The 23,439-nt window shown below is 39.1% G+C and overlaps 2 protein-coding genes across 11 annotated transcripts; one reads left to right on the top strand and one right to left on the bottom strand.

The window, feature by feature from the left end:
- Window positions 1-2,747: 2,747 nt before the first annotated feature.
- On the bottom strand, window positions 2,748-7,257 carry rmi1 (RMI1, RecQ mediated genome instability 1, homolog (S. cerevisiae)). 4 transcript variants are annotated; one of them, XM_043685826.2, is made up of 3 exons: window positions 7,051-7,257; window positions 6,689-6,742; window positions 2,748-4,887 (listed from the first exon to the last, which is right to left on the bottom strand). In XM_043685826.2, the coding sequence occupies exon 3, from the start codon at window positions 4,837-4,839 to the stop codon at window positions 2,893-2,895; it is 1,947 nt and encodes a 648-aa protein (XP_043541761.1). In that variant the 5' UTR covers window positions 4,840-4,887; window positions 6,689-6,742; window positions 7,051-7,257; the 3' UTR covers window positions 2,748-2,892. The 4 variants fall into 4 exon arrangements, with proteins under 4 accessions (XP_043541761.1, XP_043541759.1, XP_043541763.1 ...); XM_043685824.2 differs by having other exon boundaries at window positions 6,967-7,257; XM_043685828.2 differs by lacking the exon at window positions 6,689-6,742.
- Window positions 7,258-7,427: 170 nt separating this feature from the next.
- On the top strand, window positions 7,428-21,538 carry hnrnpk (heterogeneous nuclear ribonucleoprotein K). Of its 7 annotated transcripts, none has more exons than XM_043685832.2 (15): window positions 7,428-7,565; window positions 13,016-13,139; window positions 14,335-14,432; window positions 14,570-14,626; window positions 15,728-15,771; window positions 16,660-16,732; window positions 16,902-17,015; window positions 17,403-17,531; window positions 17,829-18,160; window positions 18,555-18,606; window positions 19,006-19,021; window positions 19,108-19,175; window positions 19,453-19,622; window positions 20,248-20,321; window positions 20,754-21,538. In XM_043685832.2, exons 2-14 carry the CDS (start codon window positions 13,067-13,069, stop codon window positions 20,276-20,278), a joined length of 1,257 nt encoding a protein of 418 aa, XP_043541767.1. In that variant the 5' UTR covers window positions 7,428-7,565; window positions 13,016-13,066; the 3' UTR covers window positions 20,279-20,321; window positions 20,754-21,538. The 7 variants fall into 7 exon arrangements, with proteins under 7 accessions (XP_043541767.1, XP_087853723.1, XP_087853732.1 ...); XM_087997597.1 differs by having other exon boundaries at window positions 16,660-16,731; window positions 16,892-17,015; XM_087997606.1 differs by having other exon boundaries at window positions 16,660-16,731; window positions 16,892-17,015; window positions 20,253-20,321.
- The last annotated feature ends 1,901 nt before the right edge of the window (window positions 21,539-23,439 follow it).

Consider the following 23,439-nt stretch of genomic DNA (forward strand, 5'->3'; position numbering starts at 1 on the left):
CTTGCGGTAATGATTTTAAACCACAAAGCTTAATTGCCAGTACAGTGCACTAATTGAGAATTATTTTCTTCCATTTAATCAAACATTTAGCTGACATTTCCTGGAAACTAATTATATGTAACTTACAGATTTGTGAAGGTCACGTTGTGATTGGTGGTCTAACGTTTATAGTTTTCTCATACAGTTAAAAAGGTGGAATTATACCTTCAGCTTGATGGTATTAATCTCACTGAATAAATGTTCATTTTTTAACCACTGCAAACAATTGATTAGATTTAATTAATCTTTACTTACTGTTTAATTATCATCCAAGCATATTCAACAATTTCATTAGAAGTGTTTTGAAAGGTTATCTTACATTGTACTTAATTTTGCCAAGAATACATAGAGTCATAGAGATGTACAGCACGGAAACAGACCTTCGGTCCAACCTGTCCATGCCAACCAGATATCCCAAACCAATCCAGTCCCACCTGCCAGCACCCAGCCCATATCCCTCCAAACCCTTCCTATTCATGTACCCATCCAAATGCCTTTTAAATGTTGCAATTGTACTAGCCTCCACCACTTCCTCTGGCAGCTCATTCCATATACGTACCATCCTCTGTGTGAAAACGTTGCCCCTTAGGTCTCTTTTTTTTCTTTTCCCTTTCACCCTAAACCTATGCCCTCTAGTTCTGGGCTCCCCGACCCCAGGGAAAATACTTCGTCTATTTATCCTACCCATACCCCTCAATTTTGTAAACCTCTATAAGGTCACCCCTCAGCTTCCAATGCTGCAACCCCAGCCTGTTCAGCCTCTCCCTATACCTCAAATCCTCCAACCCTGGCAACATCCTTGTAAAATCTTTTCCAAACACTTAAGTTTCACAACATCTTTCCAATGGTAAGGAGACCAGAACTGCATGCAATATTCCAACAATGGTCTAACCAATGTCCTGTACAGCTGCAACATGACTTCCCAACTCCTGTACTCAATACTCTGACCAATAAAGGAAAGCATACCAAACATCATCTTCACCATCCTGTCTACCTGCGACTCCACTTTCAAGGAGCTATGAACCTGCACTCCAAGGTCTCTTTGTTCAGCAACACTCCCAAGGACCTTACCATGAAGTGTACAAGTCCTGCTAAGATTTGCTTTCCCAAAATGCAGCACCTCGCATTTATCAGAATTAAACTCCATCTGCCACTTCTCAGCCCATTGGCACATCTGATCAAGATCACATTGTAATCTGAGGTAATCTTCTTCACTGTCCATTACACCTCCAATTTTAGTGTCATCTGCAAACTTACTAACTGTACTCTTTTATGCTCACATCCAAATCATTTATGTAAATGACAAAAAGTAGAGGGCCCAGCACCGATCCTTGTGGCACTCCACTGGTCACAGGCCTCCAGTCTCAAAAACAACCCTTCATCACCACCCTCTGTCGTCTACCTTTGAGCCAGTTCTGTATCCATATGGCTAGCTCTCCCTGTATTCCGTGAGATCTAACCTTGCTACCCAGTCTCCCATGGGGAACTTTGTCGAACACCTTGCTCTCCTTATTTTTCTGCTTTGTAATTAAGATTCTGTACCAAGGTGGCACCATAAGTGGTAACTTATAAACTGTTCACTGTATTTGGGTGTACATGTGACAGTAATCCTAATTCAATTCAGGTGGCCATCAAAACCATTAAGACACATCTAGGAGGAGAAATGAGACAAGTAATTGTAAAAGTGAGAGGAAATTGAAACATTTCACAGATCTTCTGAAAAACGTCTAGCAGGAACAGCTGGCTGTCAGAAATTGGCTCCTTTTATAAAAGGACCAAATTCAATTAACTATTCTAAAGTCTCTTCAGACCTTCCAGGCCTGGACTTGGACACCAGTGTAAATCCCAGTTGCACAACTCAAATGACCTGGAAGAAAACATTTGATCAACATCCAGATTATAAAAAAAAGATTTCAGATGGTGCCATCCAGTTAGCACTGCCTCAGTCTTAGTCAGGATGTTATTACCATAAATAGAAATTTCACCCAATCCCAGTGGGCTTTCCTATCCTGTATCTTTGGTGCAGAAACCTTGAATTTCCAGATTCCATTCCTACCTGTCCTGTGCTACCACTTATGGCCATAACTCCATGTCATACACACTCCATCGCATACACGAAATTAATATATAGGGAGTAGGTTAATCATGGCAGCACACAAATGAGAAAAATACATCAACAAATGACTCACCATGTGGAGGAATGAAGGAATTTAAAATTTGAAAGGTCTGTTTTCCAACTGTCATATTGTAGAACTATCAAGCGTTAAAAACTGAAAAAAAGGCATGTATCAAAGCTTTCCACTTTGCATTCATTTGGACAAATATAAGAGATATTATGTTTCAAAAGGGAGCAACAAATATATTTAGAAAAACTTTCAGAACAGTAACATTATTCAAAAGTATTCAATTCCAGAGTTATGATGATCAATATTCACTGTGAAATCATGTCACAATGCAAACATAAATGGTAAACTGACAGTTAACAAAAGAAGCCCGCTTGCTCTGTGACAAAAATAAATTATTCTACCCCATCAACAATTTATAGTAGATATCTCAATACAAATAGATTCTGCATCTTCCTGAAAAAGTTGAATACCTAAACCTCAGTAGTTAAAATGCATTCTCGTTTCTTCATGACTGCTGAGGCAAAGAACAAACAATAAAGTAAATTCTAGCTGTTTGAACGCTAACAAATTAAAAAATTAAAACCTTTTTAAGAACTGTTTATTTTTCAGAAGTCAAATTTCACAAGTTAAACACAAGCATATGTATTAATATGATTAAAATTATCCTTGAAGTCTGTAATGCAAGAGCATACAGAAAACAAATCTCAAACTCCAGTTGCTTAATTATTTAATTAGTTTTTTTTCCCCTCGAATGTACCCGGTATTCTAAATTCTGCAGGTCTTCTAGAGTTACTTCATGGAAAGCCAAAACTCGAGTAGTTAAGGTTGGGTTAAATTCAATAGTCATTAGGCAACAAAGGTCCACCAACTCCTGCTGGCACTTTTGTAATCCCGCAGTTACCTTTTGCTGTTGATTAGAGCATTTTATGGAGTTTCTCATTTCTGCTACTGAGAACCCAATCAAGCTTCTCAAAATGTTATCACCAAGTTCCACATCCATATAGGCAGTACCATCTGATATTCTAGCTTTAATATTCCACTGTCCACCATTACTTGTGAGTTTGTCTAGTAAGGTAACAATGAACCCTTTGATTTGTACCACAGTTATTATATCAGGTTTCTTATCCAACAGAATGTTTAGATATGTAAACGGTGGAGAATTCAAACTCACAAACGGATTGTTGAACGTTCTTCCATTCATATTGCTTATTTCTGCACCATCATTATGAAAATTGTCTCCACTGCCGAAGGAACCTGAAATTACTCCAGACGAGGTGCACAGATTGCCAAGTACTGAATCGTTCTTTGGCCTTCTGTCAAAGGACTCATTCAGCGTTAATGAGCTACGCTGCTTCTTTCTCAGTTCCATAGCGAGAACACTTGTATTATTTGTTCCTTCTACAGAAGGAATGCCCGTCTTTTTCATGGAATTACGATCACTTAGCATGGAACCTGGACCTGCATTTTCAGTATGTATGCCACTTTTAAGATGTTTAGCTTGGCTTTGTAATTGAGATCCAGAAGTATTATCAGCAGCTTTTACATTTTGCTCTTGGCATGGACCGGGTCTGTCATCTGCTGCTTCTGCAACATGCTTTATGTTATTTCTCTGTGGCTCTTCGACTAAGGACTTGAGAGATGTTGGGGATTGGCTCATTGCTCTATCAGGTTCAGTTTCTGCATTCAGTTCACCCTGCACAAACAAATCATCAAATTCATCCAAGGGAAACTCATCAAAGTCTTCATCATTACAATCTAATAATAATTCTCTATTTTCGCTTTGAAATTCTCTGGACATTTCTGGAATCTGGGAGTTCATACTTTGCCATCTGCTGCTTAAAGGCTGTGTGCAATTGGAAATGCAGCTCATTGTACCAATTCTACTACAATATCCACTTTCAGAATCCATTCTGGACTCTAAAAGCAGATCATCTTCATCAAAACCAGCCAAAAGCTCATCATCTGAAGGTTCCAAGAGCTGAGGCATCCCATTAGTCCTTTCAGTTGTATTTTGATTGTTACTCACTCTAGTTACAGCAGTATCATACGATTCTCCAATTAACCTTGCAAGTAGTCTGTCTTGGGAGTTTTCTTCCATAAGAGACTCCACTTCGCCTCCCAACATCCTTATATTTTCAGGCTTAAGAAGCAGAACTCCTAATCGACAAGCAATATTACCCAATAACAAGATTTTTGTGCCTGGTGAAAGGCCACTATGGAGAGCAGGAATAGGCTTATATTCCATTCCTTGGAGCTCCTGGACTCCATCCGTTAATTGCAGCATCAACATTCGGGTTGGTTTTGCTTCCCAAGATCTTTGGGATATTTGTGTTGATGTCACTTGTTCGTTAGTGGTGTCCTTTCCCCGGATTTTTTGCAGCTGACTATATGCTGCTTGGCTGACATCAATTAATGAATCAATCTGCAAGCAGTAAAATCCATTGAGGTCACATTTCTTCATTTCAGAAATTCCATCTGGCAAAATTGGATACTCCAGATCTCGGAGATCAGTAAGAAGCCATTGCTCAAAAACTTGTTTGTTGATCTGGGCCTGTGTTAAAGTAATACCTTGGTTCTCTTGGTGAATCCATTCTACACACGCTTGAAGCCAGTGTGACGGAACTTTGAGATGCCATGTTGCTTCCAACCAAGTTTCAATTCGTGCAGAAATCATTTTTGTTTTCTAAATTTCATTTAATGAGCTTGAATGTCATAATCAAACCTAAAAAGAACACAAGATATTTGCTTTGTTTTGTCTATTAGGTATATTTTTATGCCCTCTTCATATTTACTTGTTTTTCAATCAAACATTTGGCAAGACAACCTCTACAGCCTACAGAAATAAGGATGGCAGACACAAGGGTATCCGACCATCTGCAATTTCCCCTCCAAGTCACACATTATTTCATCACTCCTTCATCATCCCTGGATCATTAGTCCAACGATCTAATAGTGATCTAGTCCAGTGTCACATAGTCTACCAACTTCTTAAAAAGGTAATTAGGGCTTCAAAGTAAGACTATCCTGCAACTGCATTTCAGAAACAAATTTTAAGAATCCTTCGTAAAGCCAATGCTCAGTCACCTAGAGAGCTGCATAAATGGGATTTATCATTGACTAGAAACTGAAATCAATAAGCCATATGTACACATATTGTGGTGGCAAGGGAGCTCAGACAAGGAATTCTGCTGTAATAAGTTCACCTCCTGTCTCACGAATGGTTACTCAACCTCTTAAAAGGGACCAAATCAGGAGTGTGATGGAATATTTCACATAGGTATAGCTCCAACACAAGAAGCTCAACACCATCCTGGTAATCCATCCACAATCTTCAATATTCAGCTCATTCAACACCATAACACAGTGGCAGTCACGTGCAACATCTACAAGATGCACAGCATTAACTTGCCAAGGTTCTACTGAACACGTAGATTGGCATTTTCCAAACTCACGGCCTCTACAACCTCCTAAGACAAGGCTAGCAGATGAATGGAAACACCACTCCAAGTTCACATCCAAGTCACGCCGTCTTAATTTGGAACTCTGTTCTCAAAACCGTGAAACTCTCTTAACAACACTCTGGGTATGCCTACACCCAAAAACTCCCAGCAGCTCAAGAAACTAGCTCTCTACCAGCTATAAGTTTCTAATTAGAGATGGATAATAAATACAGACCTAACCCAGCAATGGCTTAATTTAAAAAAATGTTACCAAAATTTCATTTTTGACATTCTTGGTCAGCCACAGACCAGTGTCAATGGGTCAAATGACCAACGCTCCTACATCATGACTGATAATAATCCTTGAATGCATTTTCCTGCCTTTCCCCCATAACCATAGATTTATAATAACTAAAATAGTCAATGTTAGCCTCAAATATATTTAACAATTCAGCTTCAACAGTCTTCTGCACTAAAGAATTCCAGAAATTTGTCACCAAAGAAAAAAATCCTCAACTCTGACGTCCCAACTTTGATTCTACATTCTCTTTGAAATAAAAGACCAACATTCCATTTGTCTACTCTATTATGCACCCAGCTTGGACGCTAGTTTTTTAAAAATGCATGCTCCCTTGCTAAACTTTCTTCAATTTGAATGTATTTTCCCACAGTATATTCAATCTGCCAAATGTTTGCCTCCTTAATTAACTTATTTGTATCCCTCCGTAGTACTCTATTATCACCACTATTTGCCTTCCTACCTATTTTTGTCATCTCCGAACCTGGCAACAGCACATTTAGTTCCGTTAGTACCAAACTGTAATGCATTCAGCATGGTTTCCATTTTAACTTTCTGCACGTATAATGTTTGATGTCAAACAATAAAGATGGACTGTAATCAATTTCAAATCAATGTATTTCAACATCCACAGTTTTAAGACAGTAAGGCCCTTATGTGAGAAAGGCCAAAAAATAAAAGTAAAAACGGAAAAATGCTGGAAACATTCAACAAATCAACCAACTTATGCGTAGGGGGAAAACTCTGAAGGGTCCAAATAAAAAGTAACCGAACTGATAAGTTACCTCTTTTCCAAATGTTTCCTGACCACCTAGAACTATTTCCACCTGTTTTCTGGCCTAAGGATAGAGATCCAAACGGAAGATAATTTAATGCACGTTTTAAAAAATGCGACAGTTAAATAAAGTTAACTTATTCTATGCTTTTAGAAACTACTGCTACTATTGCAAGTGTGGAAACCCACAGTGCGAGCAAACCGATTGGAACTCGAATCCATCAAAGGCCTACCAAATAAAAAACATTTGGACCAAAGCTTTTTCTGTTTTGACAATCAATACTCAACCTATATTAATGCAGCCCTCCAATTTTGGAGCGTCTATATTTAAACGAATCCTCTCCCCCACTTTCCTCTTCCAGTGACACCTACTGCATTTTTTCCAGAATTTACTCTCCCGCCCCCGCGCCCGCGCATCCACATCTCGCGATGTCTCAATGTTCTTCATCGTCTTCGTCGTCGTTTCATGATCTGTTTGCCACAACATAGAAATATATTAAAAAAAACTATAGGAAACTATATTTATTATGCGATCGTGATTTTTAAAAAACAGGCTTGAAGGCTTATAACTTGAAAGACTTGGGGGGGACCGTTTACATGACGTGTCTGATATAATTTTATATTTTAACCGACAATGGGGTGGCCGCCAACCGGCTTGATTAACAGGCGCATTGACCAATCGCAATGAGAAGTGTCTTCGGGTACGTCACTAGGCTGTAAGGCGGTGCTGCTTCTGCACCAATCAGAGCCCAGGACCGCGGTCTAGGGCGGGGCCAATCGCCGCTGGGGCTTGTGGGTAAAGCAGTCAGTGCCACACCAGAACGATCCATTTTGTTTGGCTCGTCCTGAAAGCTGAGCTTCGATTCTGTTCGCAGCCTTTAGCTTTGGTAAGGTATTCAACTTAACATCGGAATACGCTTGATTGAGTTCTGCTTTTCTGAAAAAAAAATGCGCATAGTCATAAATAGATAAGCGCTCGCGTTTTCTTTTAAAGGAATGCGATTATTCGGAGGCTCATGTTCGTCGTTAGCGTGGACATTGTGGGTGGATGTGGTAGACATTTTACTTGATCAGTGTCTTGATTTTGTTAAAACATTCGGAATGCCGCATGAAAGCAAAAATTGAAGTTTTTTTTTCCTTTCCGAATCGAACAAAGTATTTTTTTCTCAAATTGTCCGACACGATGTGAAATCTCCCCATATTACGGGCCTGGTTAGTGTGGCTGTTTGCGGCCTTATTCTCTAATGCCGTTGTTTGTCGTCTCGGACTCTTTGTCGAGTCACGGGGTAAATGGCGGCGGGTTTCATCCTTCTTGTCTCTTCCTCCCCCCGGCTCAAAAGGAAGAGGCAATCGATCGTGAGCGCCTCGAGCTCGAACTGCGCCGCCATTTTAGGGACGGTTGTTGTCGGAATGTCTGGGGGTCCTGGAGATAGTTTAGGTTTGCCGCAACCCCCCCCCCCCCCGCCCGAACAGATGGGTAGGGTGCGCGATGGGATCCGTCACCGCCGCCAGTTGGACAGCGGATCAGGCCGTAGTTCAGTAGATACGGTCCGTGGTCCTTAGCACGTTTCGCTGTCTCATTACATCGGCCATTTTGAGGTTATCCTTTGCAGTGAGTTTTATTGAGCACAGATCGCCGACGCCGATCGAATTATTTGCAGCCGAAATGGTGGAGACAGTTTCTTGTATGAAATATTGTTGACCACGTGTTAGTGTAAAACGCCTGGCGAGATAGGCCGTTACTTTGCCGCTGTTGTTTAATAATTACCATCCTTATATGTTACAGGTTCTGAGATAATCCCGCTCCATTTGCATCACGATGGCGCTCGAGTGGCCGGATTTCATCCGACACGCGCTTTTTTTGTTTCGCCCACGTGTTGCTTTATGTTTAGGGGATTAAATTTTATGCCCTGGGCCGTACATGATGTAATGAATTTCATATTTTGAAGATGCCGAAATGTGCCTCAAGCCCAACGTCCTAAGACAATTTTTAGCATCAAAGTTTGGGTTCGTAGTTAGTTTTTGATGTTTTGTGTTGCCCCTCTCAAGACGGTCAAATCATTGCGGTAACATAGGCGCTTTTTCAACAATAAATGGTTGCTAGGTATATATTCCAGAACGTGTCAGGAGCTACCTGATATGTTTTTAAGGCTGTGGTCTTCATTTTGAAACATTCTGTATTCTGGATTAGCAATCTTTTCTGTCAAATTGGTAAAAAAACAATGACTACAGATGCTGGAAACCAGATCCTGAATTAGTGATGCTGGAAGAGTACAGCAATTCAGACAGCATCCGAGGAGCAGTAACATGTTTCGGGCAAAAGCCCTTCATCCGGAATTAACGAGTTGAGATGGGTTAGTCGTTCCTATCAGAACGTTTTGTTTAATTCCAAAGAAGCAAAAATTGTCTAATTCCACTTTTTGCTTTAGGTAGGGAGAAAATTCATATATATCATGAGACATTTAAGTTCCCAAGTGGCATTTACTTAAAAATGCAGAGGTAATATACAGCAGGTCTTAAAACCAACTTGGCTGTCCTAGTTTATTGCATGTCTTTGACAGATGTGTTTACCAAGGAACTAAATTAAGGAAAATTCTGGAAGAAAGCTTAGACCCCACACTCCAATTGTGTTAGTAGTAACACTTACCATTTAGTGCTAGCTAGTGACTTTGCATTGAATACTTATCCCAATTCCAGTCTTGGTATCTGTTTGTGGCTGTCTGCTGTTTTCAATAACTGTAATGCCTTCGGTCTTCTAAACACCCAATGGTCCCACATCATTAACATAACTTCAGGCCTTCATCCCACAAATTAACCAAGTAAATCAGCTTTCCTCCCACAGTCCTCATTCCTGAAGAAGGGCTTATGCCCGAAACGTCGATTCTCCTGATCCTTGGATGCTGCCTGACCTGCGCTTTTCCAGCAACACATTTTCAGCTGTGATCTCCAGCATCTGCAGCCCTCACTTTTTCATCCCACAGTCCAAAGGAGTGCAGGTTAAGTGGATTGGCCATGCCAAAAAGTGTCTCACAGTATCTGGAGTTGTGCAGTTTAAGACGTTAACCATTGTAAAACCATACAGGGATATGCTGTGGGTCTGCATGGGGTGCTGTTTGGAGAATCAGTACAGACTTGATGGGCAGAATCTGCACTGTTGGGATTTTAGAATTCCAATTTTTTTTCCTATGCTGCTAAACTAATTATACTCTTGCAAATGTAGCAATCATAATTAAAATGACATCTCACTAAGACCACACAACTCGAGCAAAGCGCCTATCCTTTATTCTACTCCTTTTACAATAAACTGAGAATTTCACTTGCCTTCCTAATCACTTGCTGAACCTGCATGCTAGCTTTAAGATTCTTGTGCAAGTTGTAGTCATGTTTATTTCAGTGCAATTTCTTATTTTAATCCAGAATTTGCTTGTTTTCCATCTCCTTTTTTACGTTCTGCAGTTGTATTTTAGTAAACATTATTGAATCTTTGCCTCCATTAGGGGATGACCTGTCTGCTAATTTGCAGTCAGATTGCCAACTCCCAAAGCTATCTGAACTACCTGTCACCCTGCCATCTGAGAAGGCTCCGCCCTTCCTGGTTTTTGTCTTTATATCCATCCTGATGTGATGTTGATTTAGATTGTCGTTGGTATACTTCCAAGCTGTACAACTCTACCAACCCAACTTGGCCCTGCTAACTAGTTTTCCTAAACTGACATGGTACCACTTACCTTTGTTTGGCCCTTATTCCTCTAATATTTTCCGATATGTAGCTGTCAATGACTTTTAAATACCGTAATGGTACCTGCCTCTGCCACTTCCTTTAGCAGCTAGTTCCATATATCCTCCACCCACTCTGGAAGACATAAAGTTGCCCCATGGTCTCAAATCTTTACCCTGTTATCTTGTTTTGTCTTGCAGGCTATCTGCATAATCAGCCTCCTCCACTAAACAAGGTCTTCCCCATTCTTTTCAGCGTTGTAAAAGAGCTGTTTTCATGCATGATATCTTATTGTCTACTCCAATGACTTGTGCCCTTTCCATGCCCATCACTTATAGGTAACCTGAAGTTTTATTAATGGCCCAAGTGCCTACCAACGATTTAGGTGAAGTATTGGTTTACTTTCACTCGATTCATATACGGGATGCTTCCTGCTCAGTGTGGTTTGTAAATTGGGGTGACCTGTTTCATGCTGTTTTGAATTCACTGCATCACATGGCCTACATACTTTTGTCCGTAGCTTGCTCCAATCTTCGATGAACCTCCTTTATGAGCTTGAACAGCAGCTTGTCTTCTGAATTCAATACTGTTAACTCTTAAGTTCTTTTCGAGCATCTTTCCATTTTATTTTTTGAGTTTGAATCTTGCTTTTCATGTTTTTGCATTTGTATTGATTTTTTTTTCATTTGGCATTTACACTCTGGGTAAACATTTTCATCAGTGCCATTGCATAGTTTTTTGAAAGTAGGCTTGCTTGCTGAGCTGGAAGGTTCGTTTTCAGACATCTCGTCACCATAGGTAACATCTTCAGTGAGCCTCCGGAAGAAGCCGGGCAATGTTCTGTCGTGTCCCAACTGTGTTTTTTTTTCATTATGACAGCATGTAACCCACATGATTCTACCAATTGGTTTCTGAAGTATTCACACTTTCTCTCAACAGGTGTTGTCAGATTTGCAGAGTTTCTAATAATATCTAACTGTGATTAGATTTTTTTAGATTAGATTCCCTACAGTATGGAAACAGGGCCTTCAGCCCAACAAGTCCACACCGACCCACTGAAGAGTAACCCATCCAGACCCATTCCCCCAAACCAATATTTACCCCTGACTAATGCACCTAACACTGTGGGCAAATTAGCATAGCCAGTTCACCTAATCTGCACATTTTTGGATTGTGGGAGGAAACTGGAGCACCCAGAGGATATGCAAACTCGACACAGTCACCCGAGGTGTGAATCTAACCTGGGACTGTGGTGCTGTGAGGCTACCATGCTGCCCCATAGCTGATCCAAAGCATATATCACTGAATTAAAGTAAAGTAATACTTAGTGTGAAATTGAATACTGTGGATTAAGCAATCATGAGTCTTGATGATAAACATAATCAGGTGATTGCCATGTAGTGTTACTATCATGTAATGAAAAGATTTGTAATTATATAGGTTCGGCGAGCGATTAAATATCTATTGCCGCTAATGTCTTGTGCAGGAAGGCTAGGTGGATTCGTTGTATGTAGACTCGTATAGATGCACAGCACAGAAACAGACCTTGCCCATGCCGACCAGATGTCCTAACCTAATCTAGTCCCACTTGCCAGCACTTGGCCCATATCCCCCTCAACCCTTCCTATTCGTATACCCATCTAGATGCCTTTTAAATGTTGTATTTGTGCCAGCCTCCTCCACTTCCTCTGGCAGTTCATTCCATTCATGCACCACCCTTTGTGAAAAATTTGCCTCGTTAGGTCCCATTTTACATTTTTCCTCTCCAGTTCTGGACTCACTTCCCCCACCCAGAGAAAAGACATATCCATGCTCCTTCGTGATATTATAAACTCTAAGGTCACCCTGCAGCTTCTGATGTTCCAGGGAAAATAGACCCACTCTCCCTATAGCTCAAATCCTCCAACCCTGGCAACATCCTTGTGAACCTTTTCTGAACCCTTGCAACTTCCTTCCAATAGGAGGGAGACCAGAATTGCACACCATATTCCAAATGTGGTCCAACCAGTGTCCTGTACAGCTGCAACATGACCTCCAATCTCTCTGCTCTGACTAAAATGGCATACTGAACACCGTTCAATGTCCTGTCTACAGGGACTTCACTTTTTTTCAAGGAAAGAAGAAACTGCATTCTAAAGTCTTTGTTCAGCAACCTCATCATTACGTGTATAAGTCCTGCTCTGGTTTGCCTTTCCAAAATGCAACACCTCACATTTATCTAAATTAAATTCCATCTGATCAAGATCCCATCTGAGGTAATCTTCGCTATCCACTGCACCTCCAATTTTGGTATAATTTGCAAACTTATTATCTGTACTGCCTGTGTTTATATCCAAATGACTTTAATAAATGACAAAAAGCAGTGGGCACAACACCCCTTCTGGCACATCACAGGTTACAAGCCTTCAGTCATTTGTTTGAAGTGATCTGTTCAGAATGAATGGAATATCTAAAAATTCTCCTTTTTAGTTCTGAGTGAACTTGTCATCTTGGTTTATTCCAATTGAAATTAATCATTGACTGACTAATATAAACAATAGTACTTTTCTGTTTTGTATTGATTATTGGTCAGTTTAGCAAATGAGTATTTAACAATTTGTGGAAAATTTTGTCTTACAGACTAGCTGCATAACAAGTTTTGCGTATTATTCGCAGTACTTGATACCTAAAATGGAAACTGATCAGCAAGACATCAAATATAACAGCCCAGAGACCAACGGTAGTAGTCTTAGCCCTGGTTCTTGTATGTTTGCCTTTTTTGCATTTCTTGTATTGATATTGTCATAAGATTTATAGCACTGATTTGTTTGCTTGATTTATTTCCATTTAATTGTTTTCCTTAAGTAGTATTTAACAGTTTTGAATAAATTCAAAAGTCTGGGAATATTGACTCCATGTGCATAGTAGAAAGTTGCATAGTGTGAACCTTTTTAAAAGATGAGTTAGAATGTTTTTCTGATTTCTGAACAGACGATTTAACCTCTTTTCCAATTTGGTCAGTTTGCACCTCACATCGTTGCTCTGTGCCCTACCTTCATCCAAGTCTTTCCAATGTATGTCTTTCAGACTGCAACATATGTTGCATCCAGTGTTCCGATGGGTAGTTACACTCGCTGGTAGCTTGAGTATTATTATGCATCAACATTGATCATTCTGTTGTCCTCTGGATCCCCAACCTCTTTGGTCTTGTCTTTCTATGCACGCCACCATTTTCAGAATCTGACTCACTATTTACATTACACATGCATTTCAGTAATGTTACCCGTCCTAACGTGTCTTACAGGGCTCATTTTACTTTTGAAATCTGTTTTACCCATCTTTTTTTATAAATTCATCTCCTCAAACAATCTTCTCCCTTGGCTGACTTTGTTTGTTTATTTTTGTTTTTATCGGAAGTGATGTATCGTGCTGAAGGTTAAGTATTGCAAATGTTGGCCAATCAGCACCCGCAAAGCTGACAGCTAATTTTCTTGTGCACAATGGTTTGCAGTAAAAATGACTCCTCTCCACAGGTGAACAATTGCTGTCTAGTGTTCTACACTAAATTCTGATCCAGTGACTAGAATTCTATGTAGACAGAGTGCAAATGTCATATTTAATTAGAAAAGTTTAAATCATTAAATTTTGACTTGATTCAGCAGATAATGTAACAATTGTATCAATGAGAACAAATTGCAAGTGATGTTGGAGTATGCATTTTCTAGGTTGGATTGTTGAACATAGCTGTTATGATGTGTGGAAGGTAAGTGAGACAGTAAAGCAATGTGTAAGACTTGTAGATTATACTGTTCTAAGCATACTCTTAACTAAATGTTAACAAATTGTACCAGCCAGGGTGCAAATGAAGCACAATTGCCAGTATTTGATGTTAGACTTAGTGTGCCAAAAATGTTTACATGAAGCTTGATATTTTAAAAAAAAACACGCAAAACTTTCAGGCAAACGTCCCGCTGAGGACCATGATGGAGAGCAAGCCTTTAAGAGGTCTCGGAATAATGATCAGTGTGTGGAACTACGGCTTCTGTTGCAGAGCAAGGTGAGAAATTTCTAGTTTCAAGCACTGGCAAACTTAGTTTTTTATTCAGTAGAACACGAGGATGCATAACTACTTTTTGAATGCATAAAGATGTAGTGAAAGCTATTTGGAATTTAACTTGTGATTTTCTTTTTAAGAATGCTGGAGCAGTAATTGGAAAAGGTGGCAAAAATATCAAGTCATTGCGTACAGACGTGAGTATACATCTATAGTGTAGGTTAAAATGTGTTGATCTAGTGATTAAATCAATAACTTTTCAGTAAGTTTGTAATTGTCATAACTGAAATTTTGCAGTCTGTGTTGTGAATATACTGCTAGATAGTCAGTCCGTGAAGCTATGAACATTTTAAAATGAGTTAATTATACTGTTCTGGGAGGACAGAGCCTTTTGTAATATTGTTTAATCATTATTTTTCTGAAGTTTTATAGCTGGGCTAGCTCTGAGGGGATATCATTAAACGCTTTATATAACTAGGATGCAGTTTTAAGTTTCATAGTTGTCTTTTAAGGTGTCCATATCTGTAACAATCCTTGATTACAGCTTATCCTATTTGTGAACTACAGTATTAAATGGAGAAACATTGCAGGTGGCTAGTGTAATCCAGAGTTTCCCAAAGTCAGAACTTATTTTTTTTTTAAAAGATGTCCATCTGTTCTTACTTCAACAGCTATACAGATGTACGTGAAGGACAAAGACTGCTTTATGTAAAGAAGAATACTTGATATGAAATTGGGTATAGAACAGTGTTAACAATGTTTCCAAAGATGGGAGGGAATGTTTTGAGAAAAAATGAAGCTGAACAGAATTGTAATTTTTGTATTAGTCAGCATAAATAGATGCCCTGTAGAAGAGTAGGTTTAATGTTAACTTCATTTAGTGATTTTGTATTTATTTCCCTTATTATGAGGCGAAATACTGTTTAAAGTAACTTTGTTCTAAAATTATAATTATGAAGTGTCTCGTTGTATAGAGTCTTCAGAAGTCTGTACAGAGGATATATAGAGTGATGAGAATAGATTTTTTAATATCATTCAATTAAAATTTACTCCTTTTCCCCCCTCTTCCCTCTCCTTGTTTTTTTGGCCATTTATCTCCGTTGCCCTTGTACTGGATCGACATGTTCCCTGCGTTGCCCATCATGACGTTGACCCATCTGCCCCTTGAACGCCCATCTGAATACCCTGGTTGGCTATGCCCATAATGTGCTCAAATGCCAATGGGCACCAATACCTGAACTTCACTGAATGCCCTTGCCCAATGCCAACAACCACGAACGCCTTTGTGACCAATGCAGTACAATGCCAGTGTATCAGTCCCAGACAGCAGTGGCCCCGAGCGGTATGTCCCAACAGTTTATGACTCACTGCCTGATTAGAACAAGGAATTGTATCTATATAACCTGAATTTGTTGTTATTAATTAGTAGTCCCTTATAGAAAGTGTACTGTTTGAGTTATTTTCTGTCTATTTTCCCCATTAAGTCTTTTGTGGCTGGTCTTTATTACGTGAGTTGCCCACCCAGAGCAATCCACTAATTCATTTTAATGGAAGGAGCACAGCTTCAAGTGTTGCATATTTGCTGCATTTTAAATCATTTGTTAAATCTGTCTTTCTTGCACTATCCTTGTACATCTTGCTCCCCACATTCATAGTCTTACAATCTAACTTGTCACCATTCCTTTCACTTTCATTTGTTCTGTCTCATTGTGTTTTTTTTTTCTTTTTTTAATTTGATTTCCTGCAGGGGCATAGTAGTGCTGTTACCACAACTAGTTTCTTAACCTTTTCTCCAAATTTGTCAAACACTTCTTTTAATGCTGTACTCCATGATACTCACATTTTTCTGCTTTTGCCTATGAAAAGGTGTGCCAAAATTGCTAATCTATTTCCAGGGGTTTCTCAAATTGCTGGTGGTGGGGAGGAATGATTTTTTTTTCCACTTTTCTGCTCTCAGCTATACGTCGTTTTTCTTGCCCACTTAATCTGAGCCCTTCCAGTTATCCATTTTCCAAAGCTGTCTTAATTTGAAATGTTAATTAGTTTAAATTTGCATGTTTATTAGTAAATATTTATAATGGGGGTTACTAAATACTTATTTTAAATTTAATTGTTAATGTATGTACTGAGTTAATGTTACATTGTTTCAGAATGCTATGAATGGCTTACTCACTGATTTTGTTTCCTTTCTTCTCCTTTAAATTGTCAATGGTTTAAAAAAATTTGGCAGCATATTGAGTATAAATGCGGATATTGAAACTATTGGAGATATATTATCGAAGATCATCCCAACTTTGGAAGAGGTGAGTTGTGTTCTTTATTTAGCAATTTACAATGTAAATGAGATGTAGCCTTGCAATTGTAACAATTGAGTTACATTATCAGTCTACAACTCAGCTTCAAAGTCAAATGTAGGAAACCTGGATACCAGTTCAAGAATTTTATGCTTCTGTTCAACTTTTGACCTTACAGTATCAACACTATAAAGGAAAGGATTTTGACTGTGAACTAAGAATGCTTGTTCACCAAAGCCAAGCTGGGAGCATCATTGGTGTCAAGGGAGTAAAAATAAAGGAGCTGAGAGAGGTAGGTTGTATTACCTGTCTTGTGAAAGATTTTAGTTTTGATTATGCCAATGAACAAAGTATTTGGTAACCAGTAAGATTACATTATCTATGTGCTTCTGAAGTCCACTGGTATTTTCTGCGTATCTCAAATTCCTGTCTGGAATTTGGTCTGAGCAGTAATCATATGCTATTGGTTTTGAGGCTGTCTTGATGTGGCAGATTCTCAATACTTGAACTTTGCAATTCCTCAGAACTGATACTTCAATTCTATAGTTACTAGGGGACATAGTGGTGGAGTACGTAGTGGTGCTCTGAAATTCTGCTGTATGTAAAAGTGGTGAATTTACATTTCATTGTCTAAACTTTTTAATATTTTGTAAGCCAACTTTTTTCCCCTCGATTCTAGACCACACAGACAACTATTAAACTGTTCCAGGAGTGTTGTCCTCATTCAACGGATAGGGTCGTTCTGCTTGGCGGGAAGCCAGACAGAGTGGTTGAGTGCATCAAGATTATTATGGGACTATTGGCAGAGGTTGGCATTCTTACTCTTCCATGAAAGAATTGTTTTACTGATGTTGTTTTACATGTCTTTTGTAAAGATGGAAAATTGGTAAATTTTAAAGCTTGGTGTTAAATTCTTGTCTGTTAAAGCTTGGTGTTAAATTTTAAAGATTGGTGTTAAATTCTTGTCTGCTAGTTTAAGAAATTACTACTGGAATGGTATTGATTATTTTCTTTAAGTCAATCAGGTTTTGATTTATTGAAGATTAACATTTCATTCTAATATTGAGATTTCCTGCAAGTGATACATGGTTTTCTTTGTCTCCAGTCTCCCGTCAAGGGACGTGCACAGCCATATGATCCAAATTTCTACGATGAAACCTATGATTATGGTGGTTTTACAATGATGTTTGATGACCGAGGAAGACGTCCAGTTCCGTTTCAGATGCGTGGCAGGGGTGGGCCCCATCCTCCCTCTCCTGGATATGAGCGTAGGGTTCCCATGGGAATTGGGGGCAGAGGCCGTCCAATGCCCCCACCCAGAAGAGATGCTTATGATGACATGAGCCCACCAACGCGCAGGGGCCCACCACCTCTGCCCCGTACTGCAAGAGGTGGTAGAGGTGGCCGTATTCTCCCTCCCCCACCTCCACCTAGAGGGTAAGCTTGGTGTTACTGCTGGCAGCACCAATCAGAAAAGCAATCCTTTGGGGTTGTCATTTATTTTCTACCAGTGCATATAGTATTTGTTTATTACTTGCATGCCAGATTGCAATGTCTGTTTTGAAATATGTTGGTCTGATTTAATTTGATGTAATTGTATAAAGGGCTTCAGTAAAGCCATTGCAAACAGCAAACATTTTTATTGTTGATACATTGTATCACTATGGAACAATTTAAACAACTTGCTGGAAACAAGTTAAATATAATTCAAAAATAGTTAATTCATGTTTGCTATATTGTTTGGACAACAGGCTGTACCATCCTGACTTACCAAAGTAGTCTGGATTTGGGGCAGTTACTGTGATTACAAATAGCTCCTATTTCATTGTAGTGACCGTACTCTCTATGGCAGGAACAGAATGAATGATCGCTATGATGGAATGGTGAGTCTTAATTTCTTCTGAAAATATGTCTTCCTTATATGAGCTTTAACTTGTGCATATAAGTAGCATTCTTCTCTGCCTGATGACATTGGGTAAAACTTGAAACCTTCTGAAGGTTATTTTGCAGCTGCTTGCCTATTGGAATAGAAACCCTCACCTCTTAAAATGAATTTAAATGGAATGGCTTATTGCAAACTACTACTGCTGAATTTCTGTTCGGCTTGCTTTTCTTTGCCCATTCACTGCAATTAAATAACTTGTTGTCGTTCTACTTCACTTTTTTTTGTATGCTATTTATGGTAATGTTTAAATTTGGGACTAATTTATAAATAAGTGTCTTTATTCTAATGTACTTTCTTTTGTCCTCCCCAACACCCACCAAAATATCCTCATGTGCAGGGTGGTTCTGGATATGGTGAGTTTACTTTGTTCTATTCAAATTTATTAACTGGATTATTTCAGTTAAATTTGGTTAATTGATTTCCATAATTTGGTTTTCAGGCGGCCGTGGTGGATATGGAGATTTGGGAGGGCCAATCATTACTACACAAGTCACAATCCCTAAAGATGTAAGTTTGTATTTAAATTCATTACCAAGCCCCTGCATATCAAAGGATCTTAATCAGATTAGGTCTTGCCTAAAAGTGATTATCCAAATTCACTTCCAGTATTCTGTGGCATCCACTTTTTAACTTGTCAAATTTAGTTCTAATTTCCTAGTGCAATTTATTCCAAATGTCGCGTATATTGATAACATAGAGATAATGATTATGTATCAAGTTCCTGCAGGGCTGAGAAATAAGTTGTATGTTATATGCATCAACCAATTTTTTTTAAATGTAACAGCTGGCTGGTTCTATAATCGGTAAAGGAGGTCAGAGAATTAAACAAATTCGTCATGAGTCTGGAGCATCCATTAAGATCGATGAACCTCTTGAAGGCTCTGAGGATCGCATAATCACCATTACAGGCACACAGGACCAGATCCAGAATGCACAGTATCTGCTGCAGAACAGGCAAGTAGTAATAAAGGGTGCTTGATTTGTTTAGCAACTAAATTGACTTCCTCTTTCTATCCTGTCTTTGCTGGGCTGAGATAAGACTTAAGCACCATTCATTAAGTTTTCACCATTGAAATCATCTGACTTTCAAGCTTAGTTTATACACTGCCAACTAAATTCAACAAATGGTATCTGCTGTTTAAATGTCTTTTTAAAAATGCCTTTGAGTAGTAAATTTCAGTTGTATAATAAAATTTCATTAATTCTAATAACCAAATATAGAAGGTCAGTCAACTTTGGATTGTGGTCTGGTTCTGTGTGGAAGACTAGTGATTTTGTTGTTTGACAGTTGGATTGACAACAAATCACAGTCTACCATATAGCGCAGATTATATCTCTCCAGAAAGTTCTGTTCAATCTTTACTTCCAGTAACTAATTAAGCTTCAACAGCAAACTACCATTTTCTGTCATCTTAAATTATAATTCCTGTGCTGCGCTGAACTGTTTCATAAACAAGCTTTGGTTAACTGAAATTTTAGTGCTGGGTCGAATTGATCTGCACTCGCACCCGAACATTGATTTGAAAAAAAAATGTTTGGTCAAATTAGTTTATTTTTTTTTTACCTGGTTTCTCCCCAGTGCAGCTACAGCAGCCGCTTTGCGCCCTTAAGCTGACCCGTGCGTTCAGATACCGCAGCTCCACACGAGATAAGGTCAGTTTGGTAGTGGGAACGGTTTTGTTTTGGTGGTGGAAAGGGTCAGTTTGGGAAATTGAATTTATGCACAATTGGGTGTGCAATGTTGCTGATAACCTCTGAAGGCAAAGATTTCCTTCAAGTTCAGAATATCAAACTTTCGACCCAGCACTAGTGAATTGCTTTAATTGCATGATTTGAAAGCACAGTTTTATATATATTGAACGGTGTTGGAAAATGTCCTGACCACATTTAGGCAACCTGAGTTAATCCCTGTAGTAGTAAAATTCTTGAGTTTCTTAATATAAACTTAAGGGTTGGAGGTTTGGCTTTTGTTTTGGCCATTTTAATAAGGGTATGGTATGGGTCAAAGTAAACTTGGGCTTGTCTTAATTTTCTGAATTTTAACAGTATCAACTCTCCATCTAATTCTGTACTTTCCTTTCACAGTGTGAGGCAGTACTCTGGGGAGTTCTTGTAAAACAAAAAAGCGGAGAAGATTGAAGGAATACATCACTGCTTTTTTGTCACTGCTTTTTGTTTGAAGAGCCAACATTCCTGCTTACATAGATCACACTGGGAGCATAGATCATATTCTGCTTTTCATCATTTGTCATGTTTTAATTAGTGAACCTTAGCACAGCTTAGACAGTTTGAATTTTCCAACAGTGACAGTGGATTCTGGGTTTTATGTTTTGTTCTGAATGTTTCAGTGGTTTATTGTATTTTCCTGTAATATGGTAACATTAAGATGTACACTGTTTATGGACAATAGTACTGGTAGTTTAAATGTGCCAGATCCATTCAGTAAATGTGCAGAATGCAATCTTGTTTTGTAAGGAACATTTTATGGTTTTTAAAATAAACTAGGTAAACTAAACTTGTGTATTTTGCTTGAGGATGACTTGCTCCTCATACTTTTGCTAGCTGAGAAGATCAACAGTGAGCAAAAGTTGACTCAAAAGTTGGCAATGCAACTGGATGGATCCCTCAGCCATTTTTATTTGGAATGATAGCTAGAATTGCTTAAGCTCACAAGAATTGTCTTCCACTGATTGCTCTAATATTAAATGTTATCCTAGTTTGCTCAGAACTATTAAAATGTCTCCACTGAGATCATTTAAGCATTTCATTGTAACCTATGCAAATTGTTACTGCTGTATCAGATGTCTGGAGTAATCAAATAGCTGAACCATATGTGAACTAGATTATCCAATATAGAAACCTGAACTAGTCTGGTGTTGTAATTGAACTGCCAAGAGATAAAATTTGTTAACTTCATGCAACTGCTTGATAAATTACAGTAAGGTTCTGGTAATGGGTTAAAACTAGGGTCACCATTGTGCTGTGGAACTGCTGGCCTGGATCTGAAGGTAATTTCTTTTTCTGTCATTGTTTGGTTGCAATTCCAATCCAGTCTGTTTTGAAGTAATTAATACAGTCGTGAACAGTATATGACTTCCAGTTCTGGAATAGAGGGTTTGTGGTTGAGAAGTGACCCAAGTGAATAATGGAACTGACCTATCCTTCGAAGTACAATGAATTTGTTTGAGGGGTAAATGCAGAGCAGCAATTCAGTATAAGCAACTGTAGTGGATTACTGAATATGTTTGAAGTGTTTGGAAAAAATCAACTTGGGACATTTTCCTTACTACAAGAGTGCAAAGGGATTTGGGTACAGGATGAATATTGGCAAATGTTCAGCAGTCGCTAATATTGGTGTCCTATCTGTGCACTCTGCATGCACCCTGCCTCCTATTCCTGATAAAGGGCTTTTGCCCGAAACGTCTATTTTCCTGCTCCTCTGCTGCCTGACCTGCTGTGCTTTTCCAGCACCACTCTAATCTAGACTGATTTCCAGCATCTGCAGTCCTTGTTTTTACTCTTTGCACTAGGCCAGTCAGAATCTTGGCTGTTTTAAGTGGTTGGTGATCAAACTATTGATTCATCTTAGGATATATCAAAGAATCTGGTTCAACCCTGACTCTACAATCAAATTGTTTAATAAAAGTTTCCAAATCTCAGACACAGGAATTATATGCCTAACATGGAAAATCATTTAATGACCGCAACAGACTAATACAGAGGACCTCTATTATTCGGATTTTGGAATATCTAGACCAGATTGCAGGGTCTCGACATTATCTGAAAGAGATACTCCCCAGCCAAGGTGTTCAGATAATTTAGGTTACTCTGAACACTTTTTTTTTCAATTTTTGTGGGATGTGGGCACCACATTGTCCTTGAAGCTGATTGCAAGTTGTCACCAAGTTCTGGAATTCCATCTCCATAACTTTGGACCCAGTGACCAGTAGAAAAAGAGCAAGGACGATGTAGTTGTAAGTCAGGGTGGTTTATGATTTGGAAGGAAACCTGCTGTTGTGATGCATGTGTTGCCTTTATTGTTCCAGGTGGTAGAGTGCTGAGATTTGAAAGGTACTGTCAAATCACAATGGTTTTTGCTGGTAGTAGTAAATTTGGGTTTGCTCATATGGATTGATGGGGCCTTCTAATCCTTCTGCTAAACAGGTTACTATTAACTGCCATTTCAACCCAGGTTGTGATTTTGCTAATAACATCGGGCTAAGATTGACTGATCTGGCAGAATCATTATTTTGGAAACTTCAAAAAGAATTAGTGAAAATCCTAGCCTGAGATATTCAGCTTTCCTGGTCTGTAAAAGCCCACATGAGAATGGCCAGTTTGGATAGCTTGAGGACGGTTGTCTTCTGCTTTTTCCAAGATGGTCTTTTATGTCCTTGATTTATGCCTTCATTTGAAATCCTATCCAGTACAAGTTTTACAATGTTAAGAACAGAACTGGGAAAAAGACATGCACGGTGGCACAGTGGTTCGCACTGTTGCCTCACAGCGATCTGGGTTCAATTCCCGCCTCAGGCGACTGACTGTGTGGAGTTTGCACGTTCTCCCCGTGTCTGCGTGGGTTTCCCCCAGGTGCTTCGGTTTCCTCCCACAGTCCAAAGATGTGCAGGTCAGGTGAATTGGCCATGCTAAATTGCCTGTAGTGTTGGGTATAGGGGTAAATGTAGGAGTCTGGGTGGGTTGCGCTTCGGCAGGTCGGTGTGGACTTGTTGGGCCAAAGGGCCTGTTTCCATACTGTAATGTAATCTAATCT

Source organism: Chiloscyllium plagiosum, unplaced genomic scaffold, assembly GCF_037043375.1.
Source record: "Chiloscyllium plagiosum isolate Xiang-an unplaced genomic scaffold, Cpla_swu_hap1 HiC_scaffold_2, whole genome shotgun sequence".
NCBI classification, from domain to species: domain Eukaryota; kingdom Metazoa; phylum Chordata; class Chondrichthyes; order Orectolobiformes; family Hemiscylliidae; genus Chiloscyllium; species Chiloscyllium plagiosum.

Bases quoted from the DNA above. Each gene is read 5' to 3' on its own strand.
- rmi1 (XM_043685828.2), bottom strand. From the start codon at position 4,839: ATGATTTCTGCACGAATTGAAACTTGGTTGGAAGCAACATGGCATCTC.
- hnrnpk (XM_087997597.1), top strand. From the start codon at position 13,067: ATGGAAACTGATCAGCAAGACATCAAATATAACAGCCCAGAGACCAAC. The intron at 14,433-14,569 runs GTGAGAAATTTC...TTTCTTTTTAAG, and splicing joins GGCTTCTGTTGCAGAGCAAG to AATGCTGGAGCAGTAATTGG. The intron at 18,161-18,554 runs GTAAGCTTGGTG...ATTTCATTGTAG, and splicing joins CCCCCACCTCCACCTAGAGG to TGACCGTACTCTCTATGGCA.